Source organism: Calidris pugnax, unplaced genomic scaffold, assembly GCF_001431845.1.
Source record: "Calidris pugnax isolate Ruff unplaced genomic scaffold, ASM143184v1 scaffold44, whole genome shotgun sequence".
NCBI lineage: Eukaryota > Metazoa > Chordata > Aves > Charadriiformes > Scolopacidae > Calidris > Calidris pugnax.
Genome location: NW_015094506.1, coordinates 46,366,193 through 46,378,297, shown reverse-complemented (window position 1 = coordinate 46,378,297; position 12,105 = coordinate 46,366,193). Strand labels below are relative to the sequence as shown.

The 12,105-nt window shown below is 38.5% G+C and overlaps 1 protein-coding gene across 11 annotated transcripts in view; it reads left to right on the top strand.

Moving 5' to 3' along the window:
- The window catches only part of MAGI2 (membrane associated guanylate kinase, WW and PDZ domain containing 2), a 756,695-nt gene that overhangs the window by 713,537 nt on the left and 31,053 nt on the right, over positions 1-12,105 (top strand). For all 11 annotated transcript variants that reach the window (XM_014963762.1, XM_014963758.1, XM_014963760.1 and 8 more), the window contains one exon: positions 542-685. In XM_014963762.1, coding sequence (XP_014819248.1) covers positions 542-685 — 144 coding nt within the window. The remainder of the gene's footprint in view (positions 1-541; positions 686-12,105) is intronic.

Here is a 12,105-nt window from a genome sequence, read left to right as displayed (position 1 = left end):
AGAAAGAGTGAAACTCTAATCTCCTACTCCCCATCTCCTCCTCAAGGCGTATGTTTTAACCGAATTGATGAGAGTTGCTGTACTTTGTGAGTCCATGCAGTCCAGCCTGCTGATCACGTTAAGTTCTGCTGGGACTCTAGGAGGTTTCCCTCCTTCTAATTTTTAGTTGGGATGATGCTTATACAGGAACTGCCTGCTACCTCACTTGCCAAATCAGCACTTCTGCATAGGCATAAACACACTCAGGTGCCCTGAAAGTATTGAGGGTGAATATGGAAACCATCTAGAGAGCTTTTGGTACCAGGCAACTGCTGAAAGATGCCCTTTCAGCATGGTTTAGACTTAGGAATTTACATATTTGCAAAGCCTCTCTTTCAGAACTGATCGAAGTCTGTCTGTCAGTGCAGAAGTATTCTTTGAACGTCTCTTATCTCAATTGGATACATGCACTTTTGAAGAGATGTCTTTTTAAAGTTTTCTTGAATGTATACCATGACATCCATAGGGTTAATTGTCTTTCATTTTGTATTTGTCTGTACAGGACTTTGATTATTTCACCGTTGATTTGGAGAAAGGAGCCAAAGGTTTTGGGTTTAGCATTCGAGGAGGAAGGGAGTACAAAATGGATTTGTATGTGTTGAGGTTAGCAGAAGATGGACCAGCAATACGGAATGGAAGGATGAGGGTAAGTAAAATGCATTGTAACAATTTTTTTCAACATTTACAGCTCTGTTTGGTGATGGGGTCAAAGAGAAAGCAATTTTTTCATCTCTGATCAGGTTTCAAAGAACCAGTGCCAAATACCTCTTATAATATAAACTAGTTCTGTAGGAGTTCAAGAAATTATTGAAACACTTAGTAGGTCTGTGTAATTTCTTCACAGAATAAATGTATTACTTCTTGTTGATAATAGCTTTTACTGTGTTATACATTCTTCTCCTTATTCTTTCACTCATATCTAAGCAACTTAAAAATCCCTGACAAAAAGATTGATGTTTATTTGATAATAATATCAGCATAATTAACAGTTATGTCTCTAATCATAAAGCACAGTGATAGTTACATGACACTTAGTGGATAACTATGAAACCTAAGACCTGGTCTGTGTTATTTTACTTTAATCAAGTTGGCTTCATAGTGTTTTCTAAGTTTGCTTATTGATATTATTCATTCTTGTTTGTAGGGATCAGTTTTCACTATTTTTCCGCATAAGTTCTAGTACATTTGAGTCCTGTGTTGGTGGAAATCATAGTAACACTACATGCAAATACTAAATCTAAAAGCATTCACTTAAGAAATTCCATGTAAAAAAAAAAAAAAAAAAAAAAAAACAAAAACCAAAACATGTTCTGTGCTGGAAAAATAACTCAAAATACTCAAATACTCAAAAACAGGTGGTTCAAATCTGTCCAGTTGGGTCAAAGAGGAGGTATGAACTCATCAAGGGTTGCTGATGCCTTGCAGAATATTGAGTACACAAAAAGGAGAAGGAGAGAACATTGGTGAAAGAGATTACCAAGAGTTAACATAAAAAATGGTTTATATATCTAATTAGTGCAGCCTTATTGAAAATTTAATTATAAAGATGGGTAATGGAAAGTGTGTGCTCTACAGTAGTAACAGCAGACTTTGCAAATGTCATCGTTGTAAGACAGATTCTGTTTCATGACCCCAACAACCTCATCAAGTTTGGCTTCATATTGAAAGAGCATTTTCATTGGGCTAAATATACAACCAGAGACTTTCTGTACATAATTCAGGAGTTTTAATATCATTAAAATCACTCTTAGCTCGTTCAGTTAGTCCTCAGTGGTGCCATGGAGTGCAAACCGTGGCAGTGGAGCAATGGCATAAGCACTCCCTGTGACGAGGAAGCCAGGCAGGGACCTGGTAACTGAGAAATGTTGAGAACTGAGAAATTTATTGTGTGAAATATAGGTGAATTAATGCTGCAACTAGAACTTTGACTTAAGAATATCTTCTCTGGTGAGTGTTTTCATTCTTTCCTTTACTGTAGCAATATCATAGTCAGTTGCTCTTAATGAAAAGCCATAAGTAAAACGTACATTACCAACCATAATGTGATTAAAGATGGGGGAAAAGTTGTGCTTTTAATAAGTTCCGGAATCACATATGGCTAATACTACAGAATGACATAAGAACAATGCCTTTGGAGAGGGTTTGTTTCAAATAATAAACTGTTTTAGGCAGAGTAACCTAGTAGAAGCTCTGCAGCATATGGGCAAACTAGTACCACAGAATAAAGTTAGACTATCCACTCTGTGAATAACCTAAGTGTAAAATGTATGTAACACAAATACACAGCTTTTTTCCATTTTCTTAGGAAAAGACCTGTATCTTACAATGAAAAATGTGAATGTCTTTTCTAAAATAACTTATCTTAAAGCTTTTTTGTTGATGTGGCCACAATACACAGCCAAGCGCTGTCCTGGATAGTTCCAACAGGGTGTTTTTTCTCCCCTTTAAAAGCGTGGTTCTTTGAAATGAGCTTTACCCTCCAGCCTTGTCACCGAGTCTTGTGTTGTACGCTCCTGTTTAACAGCCAGTTTAACTTGACAGTCACAAATGGGTTTGGAACTTGCAAGATTTTTATCTCCGGTGACCTGTAACAGATGGAGAGCAAAAGCTCACAAAACAGCTTCTTCAAAACAAAAAATAATATTTGCTGAAAGGAATATAGTATATAAGAAGCAGAGTTCTGTACCCATATCTCCTTTCCAAAGTTTACATGTACTGTTAATAATGCAGGTTAGTTCCCACTTCTTGGCTGGGACCACCAGCCTGCTTACTGCAGCCCTTGCATCTCTCTGTTTCACAGACGCACCTCTACAACAAAACATGCAAAAATCTGTTCAGTGCTTCTCGCTTCTCATACCATCATCTTTAAAGATCAGATTATCTGATCTGAGGCTTTCAGCACTGGGGATAGTAAACCATGCTTATGTGGTAGGATCTTATCAGGAGCATTTTCCAGCTAATAGTTCTTCTCATGATCTATTTATCTCCATTATTGTTTTGCTTTCTTTTTCCTCCTGCTTGAACAGCCTTCTTTGATTTAACTGACACCTTACAGAAAAACATGAAGCCGATAACACAAGGTGCAGATCATGCTTATAGAAATAAATAATGCACATAACTCCACCATTATTCCCACTCACGAAGCCAAGAAAAGAAAAATTAAATCAGCTACGCTTTCGAAAAAATAAATCATATAATGAAACATAAAAAGTCCTGATAAAGGCGTATTCATATTAATATAATTCTCCCTACTTTACAGAAATAAATAAAAGAATATACAGTATTTTAAAGTAATAGAGCTACATCTATACAAGTGGGTTTATAAATTTGTATAATTGAAGCAATGCAGTCTCTAACTGAAGACAGCTCCAGACAAGCAAGTCAAACTCTGCATGTTGTGCTCCGTTAGTGGGCACTGCAAAACCATAGTGATGGGATGAGCCCAGCAGCTGTTTTCTACTTGGACACCTGTTGAAAAATCTGAAGGTTTATCAGCACATATTCAAAAGATTCTGAGGTCTAAATATGTGTACAAGTGCTATTCATTACAGATGGAGAGTATAAACTCAAAGATGTAAAAGCTAAGATCATAGGAAATCAGATGTAAATAAAGAACCAGTATGGAACTATCTCTTGTAAAAGAAAATAGAGTATATCCATTGCTGAAGAAGGTAATTATGAAAGGAATACAACATACCAATAACAGGAGCAAAGAGAAACTGAACAAAAAGGCAATGATGAAGCAACATGAAAAAAGTTACACCAAAATTGGAGTTTCCTTACAACACTTTCAGTTTGATCTTCAGGCTTTTATGAACTCCAGTGAAGCCTGGGAACAGATGAGACAACAGACAAGGCAGAGAAGAAGGGAAAGCACTGGAAATGATGGTCTTCCACTGGCCCTGCCAGAACTGTCTGGATTTGAAAAGACTGATGGAAGGGTCAAAAGGTTTAATGAAGTTTGTTATCACACCACCATTTTGAATTAGAAGTCCTGGTCTTCCTTCCCACTGGGAATGGCATGCTAGGCACTTTGTGTTTTTAGTGGAAACAAATCCACTGAGGAACACTCCATTTCTAGGTTACAAGATCTAAAATAGTCTTTAATTGCCCTTCATGACTGATAGAGCTTTCTATTTTGATTTTCTGTGACATTGTTCCGGGAACCAGAAAGGTGGAAGACTAGTGAGTTGATGTCATACAGAGTTCATGAGTCTCACCAGCTTTTCTACACAAGGATCCCTTTCTGCCAGCCTAGACACGGCATTCAGTCTAAAGGTTCAACAAACTATTCCCTTAAAAACAGTTTTAAAACTTTCACAGTCTTATTACACTGTTCTTAGTCAAGGTACTTTTACATGCACTGAGACTTTTATATGTGCTCATAGATTCTACTTCTGGAGAAAGCCCAAGCATACATCCTAGTTTAACTTGGATTCATCTGTCACTGGACATGGGAATGAAATGTCAAACAAAGGACTCAGAAGTCTACAGGAAAAAATGCTTTTTCACATGCATCATCTGCCTGCATGCTTTGTAGACTATTCCCAACCAATATTGGAAAGCCACAGCCATAATTGTGTAACTTCATATAAAACCACGTCAGGAAATATACCACAATTAACTTTGGCAGGATTTTACTGAAATTAATGGATAAGACATATGGAGATTCCTCACAGAAGACCTCTGTTGGGGGAGACCTCATCACTACGCTAGAAGTAAATGCAACCCCTCTTAATTCTGACAACTGAGCAGAGACCAAGCTACAATGGTGAATTCTGAAAAGCCTCCACAGCAAAGATTTACAAAACTTGAAACGTGACTCAAAATACTTCCAGTAAACTTTCTGAATTTTCACAAGGAGCAAGATACCTCACAAATTAGGAGTAATGAATAAAAGTTTAATTAGGTCTAAGGAAAAGACTACAAAAGAAAACATGACTATCCAAAACCTTAAATGGCAGATAGACTCCCTGAAAGTTCTGAGTTCTAAAAAATCTCCACCCTCCTTTCTTCTTCAGGAGGAGAGAATACCATATATATAAGACTCTGTCCACATCATGGCAAAAAAGGACTGAATAGGACCATGTCTGTGCACCATAAGACAAAGATGTATTTAAAGAACCACAAAAAAAAGTTTGGAGAATTATTAAGTGCCTTTGATATCTTATCCCAAACTGGCAGAGGTCTGAGCACATCTAGACTCCATTTCTCAAGTAATCCTAATATCAAGGAAAAAAATTTGAAACTAGTTGTGCTGGCAATACTGAAAAATAAAGTGCAAGACCTTGCCTCAGAGTAGGACAAGACTACGGCGTGCACACTAACAGTGACAGTAGTACTGAGTTTAATCAGTCACCAGAGATGTAGGACATAACACAGCTAATGTGGAGCACAGTCCCCCCCAGCCTTTGAACATTCAAATGCTACTGGCAACATTTTTACAGGTCTATTTAGATGAGGGTCATGATAAAGCATATTTTTCTTCTTGTCTCACATTGAGGACAATGATTGGCAGAGCTCTGCTTGCAGATCTCTGTCCCTTATTGCCTTAGAGATGGGAAGCTACTGACTGCTCTCAGGAGAATTGTTAAGGGTGGTCATAGGGTTTGCTAGACATGTGAGATATGACCAAAAGATCTCTTATTGCCTTGAATAATATCTGCTGCAGCCAGCAGGCTTATTGAAACCAGCATCAAACAAAGAGCCTGTGGCTGAGGGCTGCAAAGATACAGAGTATCCTGCATAAATGGGTTTAGTGAATGTGAAATTCATGAAGAATGAGGGTGAAATGTACTTTTTTATATACAATGTGCATCTGTGTCATTTTGTCACTTTGCAAGTTCCATCCTTTTTTTCACATCTTCCACAAAAGTCATACTTCTCATCTCTGACATTTCTAGTTTTATTGTCTTGTCAACTCATTTTTCTCAGTCCACATAACACCAGTTAGCCCTATCTCTAGCTTCCTCGTATGTCCTAATACTAAATTACTTTTCTCATTCTTTTGTACATTTTTCTTATATATTTGCAGGAGAGACATCTGAAATACAGGCACTGCAGAATTTTATATCCTTCATGCTTTGCAGTCCTTCTTTCACTCTTCAATCCTTTTTTCTGTTTGCTGCTTTTCCTGCTGTGTCCCTCTGTTTCAGCTGTACACAGCTGGAGATAAAAATAGGCACAAGGGACGGGAAGCTCCTATGAGCTTCTGTGTTGACTTTGCATAGGAATCTGTGTGGCCCTACTTCAGCTGTTCTAGCTTGCCAAGCGACCAGCGTGGTGAGACTCACAACAGTAACCAACCTATACTGTGGACAGGCTCCCTGCAAACTAGCACAATTGGTGTATTTCTCCTTTCCCATGATAACAGAGCTCACACCAACCTTATCTGTGGTTATTCAGGAAACTCCATCCACCTACACCAAGAATTACTCCTAGCAAAATGGGAGAATTTTGAATAATGACAGGACCAGAGGAAATGGTCTGAAGTTGCGGCAGGGAAGGTTTAGATTAGATATTAGGAAAAATTACTTTACTGAGAGGGTGGTCAGGCACTGGAACAGCCTGCCCAGGGAGGTGGTGGAGGTATTTAAGAACCCTGGAGGTATTTAAGAAAGATGTAGACGTGGCACTTCAGGGCATGCTCTAGTGCCCGAGACTGTTGGGTTTTTGTTTTGTGTTTGGTGGTGTGGTGGTGTGTGGTGGGGTATTTTTGTTTGTTTTGGTGGTTTTTTGTTTGGGCTTTTTTGTGTATGGTTGGACTCAAAGTCCCTTCCAACTGTGAAGATTCTGTGATTCTGTGAATCCAATATTCAAGTGCCAAGGGTCAAAAAAAACAGGCAGACAAGAGGGAGCCTGTCTCTTATTTGGAAGGAAATGGAACTGAAGTTTCAGATCATAGAAGGCATTTGAAACTGCTGTCAAAACCCATGTATGAGCACTCAACAGGATTCATAACTGACATTTCCCTCTTTGCAAGCATCCCAAATACAAGGTCAGGCAACTACTTCTGGTTTGTTCATTCTGAAAACATGACTTGTGCATCCTTGTTTGCAATAAGAGGGACAGAGTGTCTATGAAAATCATAACCTGATATTAAAGCCCTCTCTTGAGCCACAGGAAACACAATTTTAAGTCCCCTTTGAAAGCCTAGAGGCCTTGCTCCTAAACAGTAGAGTGTCAAGGAAGAGTTGGCTATTGCTAACTATGTCTCCCTGAAGAAATCAATTAGGATCAAGACTAACTCTTCAGGATCCTCAAAGGAATAGGCAGTATGTAGGCAGTTTCTTATTTGGGCTCTGTGAACTGTATAACAGTGGAGTTTAGGAAGAGAATATCAATCTATCTCTCGGGAGCAGGACACTTCTGAGAGTCTCAAGTCAGGCACCCAGAAACCACTTGAGCTATTCTGGGTTCAGTGGATGGATAGGCAGGGCTGAAAAGCAGACAAAGTTTAGAGACCATTATTTCCCTACAGTGTATCAAAAGGCTTTTATACCATGCAATGAAGAAGGCTTTTTCTTCCGTGTTCATCGTGGGATTTTTCCATTTCAGCTTTTTTGATTGTTTGTCATTACATTTAGTTTGGTTTTCATATAGTCACTTTATCACTGTATCTACTTTTAGCAGACCTTGATTTCTAGGTTTTTAGAAGATCAAAGTCATTTTTTTCACCAATTAAGGAATCATGCCCTGTCTGAGGCATGAATATAATACAGCTTCCACAGACAGTTCTTTTAAGCCCGCATCATTATTGTAAAGTATCATTATTCTTTTTAAAATATATTTTTAGTAGCTGTTGTCTTACATCTCAGAGAAGACAAAATCCAAGCAGAAATAGCTGGGTTACCATGTATACTGTTTTATGAGATTTCCATTCCAGGGTCAAATTTTGTACCAGAAATCACATACCATTTCTGTAGTTTCACATACAGGGACCTTCCTCTAATCTTTGTGATTCTGCTGTCCATGCATTACGGCTGTTTTTCTTCATTCCTGTAGTTTCACACACAGGGACCTTCCTCTAATCTTTGTGATTCTGCTGTCCATGCATTACGGCTGTTTTTCTTTATTCCCTCCAGAACAGAGTCTCCGCAGGGTTATCTTGGCTTTTTGTAGTCCTATTGCCAAAGGCAAGGGGTAAATATGAAAAAGCACTGATCATCAACAGGTCTGATTGTTTTCTATCAGAGAACATCCAATAAAAGCTCAAAAGGAAGAATGAGTGATTTCTCACTCTACAGTAAATGGAAATCTTTAAGAGCATGCTGCCATGCAGACCTCACAATTTGCAGTGGCTCCTCCCTGGTATACAGCCTCTTCTAGATTTCATGTTAACAAAGAAAAGGGCATCTGTTTGGGATGCTCCATCATTGATTAACCCCACATCAAAGGGTCATTTCCTACATTCTGCAGTGGAATTCATCTGAGGTTGCAGTCAGTAAGTACAGCAAGCAAGAGTAGTTCAGCTCAGCTTGACGGTGGTTAGAGCAAAAAGTATTAAAAATAGGAGTCAGGCAGTTGTCACACAGTAGAAATATTAGATGATAGATACAAATATTTTACACAATCGAGAAAGCTGCAGCAAGGAAATGGGAAGAAGGCAAGAATGGCTTGATCTGTCATGACCTTCTTACAACCATTTCAGGCAATTACTGTATCCAAAAATAAGCCAGGAGTTGGGCAGCGTAATCTTTAATTTTTGCCGTAGCAAAACGTCGGCTCCTATTTTGGATCAGAAAGAAAACTGAAGAATTTGAGATATGACACATGTGAATCTCCAGGTTTTAAAAGGCAGTGGAGTCGTATGTTCAGAATATTGGAGAAAAGTAGATATTGCTGTTGGAAAGCCTCTTGCAACTTTACTGTAGTCACAACAAGCACAGAAGTGGAAGGAGCAGTGGTAGGTCCTAAAAGCCAAAAGGATATTAGCCAGAGGGTGGGCTGGGAGCAGCAGGGAGTCAGCCACTGAATGCTTACCATGGGTGAGGTCTTGAGAAGGCCATCAGAAACCCCACTGAAAAGTCACTAATATTTATATATAAAACATTGACCTTATGCCCACACATAAGGGACAGAAAAATGCTCCAAGAGCATATAGCACTCCACCAGCCTCTGTTTGACTAAGGTCTTGTGCACACATCTGAAAGACAAATACCTACAGAATGATAAATGTCAGTTAAGTAGCCGATCTTTTCTACATAAGTAGCACTTACTCTTAAAACCTCCAGAATACCTGGCTTACTTTATGCTGTAATATAAATCTTACCTTCATAGTAAGTGTTCAGTGAATGTCAACACAGTCATTACAATGGAGCACAAAGACAAAGATATTCTTAGTCCCATCCATTTATTCTGTGATTTGTGATTCATCTGAACAGTACAGGAAGATGTTAGCTATGCTTTCCCACCAAATTGCATGTCCCTTTGGGGTAATCTCATTCACACGCCAATTCCCTACTACATACATCACTGTCCAATCTCACTTGTAGTAAGACTGGGTGTGATTGATCTGCACACTGGGAATTCAACTGGGATACTCGAGGATGTGAGCTGTGTGCCAGCCTGTGGCAAGATGCCGGGTTAGCGTAATTGGCAGAACCCAAGGAAGAATATATTGACATGCAGACATAACGCTGATCAACACTCTTGTATTTGCACAACAAAGGAATGCAAACTGAAGTCCTCAGGGATCCTGAATATATTTTGACAGTTTAAAAGCTTAATAAATCGAGAGGGAACTAACTGTAGGTAAACTATTATTCAGCATTTCTCCAAAAAGCCATGTGTGTTTTTTAAAATTTGTTTGCAGAAAGCTAAGGTAAAATAATATTCCTCTCACACATGTAATTAACATCATTCTTGTAAAAATGTGCTCAATTTAACACATTCAAAGCATCCTTGTAACACTGTGCCTAATAGCAAAATCCTTCAAGCCAGCTATGAAAAAGAAAGAGTAATAATCTTGCTAAAAATGGTTTAGTATGAACTTTTAAGAATAAAATTCTTAGTTTTCAGGCAGGTACTGTATCTAAAGCTATATTTTATGGAAGATCTATAAAGTTTTTCGGGTCTAAAAAATTAATTAGCCCTTAAAATTTAAGAATCAAGAGTGTTAGAAAAAAATAAACACACCAAACAATGCCACTCTGATAACTGAAACATTTTGTTCAGGAACAGGAATGACAGAGGCAGCCTCTTTTCTGGGTTTTCCCAAACCAGGACTAGTAGAAATCAGGAGAGATCACCTATGAAGGTAAAAGGGTACAGATATTAGACCTGTTCCTACAGCACGCCAAGCCCAGCATCCTGACTCCAACAAGGACAAGTAGAGGACGCTAGGAAAGGAACATAGGACAAGTTCAAAATGATTCTTCACTGGGTGTAGCAACATCCAAGCCCCTGACAATCAGCAGTTTAAAGATTTTTTTTTTACACTAGAATTTTCGTATTTAGTGTCTCAGACTTTTTTTTAACTATTCATTTGAATTTGCTAATGCTTTTGAGATTCCTGATATATTTCATTAATGGATTCCAAAGCTAAATATTTCCACTGTTTGAAAAAGCTCCTTTTTTAATTTGTAGCTACAACATAAAAATCTCATTATATCATTTGTTATTTTGTCGGCCTATATCATATCTGCCCTTTTTCCCACTGAAGCTTACCAGTCTATTTCATCTTGCCTCATAAGGGAGCTGTTCTGTACTCCTGACCAGCCTCCTCCAAACTGTTTCCCAGTCTATCACATTCATTTGGAGGTGAATCTGCAGATTTCAAGATATTGGTGCTCCTAAATGATGTGATGATGGCTTCTTCGTAATCTATTCTTTCCCTAATGGTTAATGTCCTGTTAGGGTTTTTTGACTGTGCTGACACTTTCAGCAAGCTAAGCACAAGGACTATGAAATCTGTCTCTTCAGGAGTAATGATTTATTTAGAGTGATTGTGTATGTAATTTTCCACATGGACTGTACTTAGCGCTTAGCACTTACTTGCCACCACTGAATTACACCTGCTGCTTTAACACACAGTATTGTGCTATCTTTTTACAGCTTTTTAGGTTAAATTTAGATTTGATAATTGTACATGGTATTGTGTTGCCTGCAAATCTTATCACCCCAATCTTCTACCTCTTCACCATGCCATTTCCAATATGCAGAACAGAGTAATCCCTATGGTAAGGTCTTCTGATTTTGAAAATTGACCACATATATAAAGCATTTTTTTCCCTCGAATTTAGTCACTTACCTAGAAGACCGTATTCTTTCTCATCACACAGCAGAGACTTTACTGAAGGCTTTACTGTTAAAAGCTTTCTGAAAATGTCAGTATACTAACCAGATCACATTTATCTATATAGTCATTGACAGCTCCAGTGACCTGCAATAGATCTGTGAGGAATAGCTTCCCTCTTCAATAGCCGTACTGACCCTTCCCCACTATATCATCATTATCCATGTGCCAACTAACCCTCACCATCCTTATTGCTTCCTTCCGTTGCTCAACTGAACATGAGACTCGCTTGGTTACTTTCTGGGATTGTCCTTAAAGACTGGTGTCACACTTGCCACTTCCCATTCTTCTGCTGCTCAGCAATTTGCTGATTTAGGCAGTAGATTACGTCCTGTAGCTACTGGTTCAGCAGCTTCATATCCAAGTTCCTTTAGAGTTGAGAATCAAAGCCATCTACTTCTGGTGGTTTATTACTATCTATGTCATCAGTTTGTTATAAAATCTTTGCCACTGACCCTCTGTTGGAGTCAGTTTCTCAGACTTACCCCTGAGGTGAGCAGGATTTTTGCTGCCCTCCTCTTTAGCGAACATTGATGCAAAGAGTTAATTTAACTATTTTCTGCAAGCTTTTCTACCTTGCACCCAAACTATCTTTTAAGATCTTTGACATGCTCCGCACCTCTGGTATGCTTGAAAGTATGTTCTTAGCTCTTACATTTTAGCAATTTTTCCTCTGCAAAATCTTCTGCAGTTTTATATTTAACTTGTCAGAGTTGATGTTCTTTTCTGTTTTCCTGTGTAGGTGCAACTTTGAACGAAACAGTCTCCAC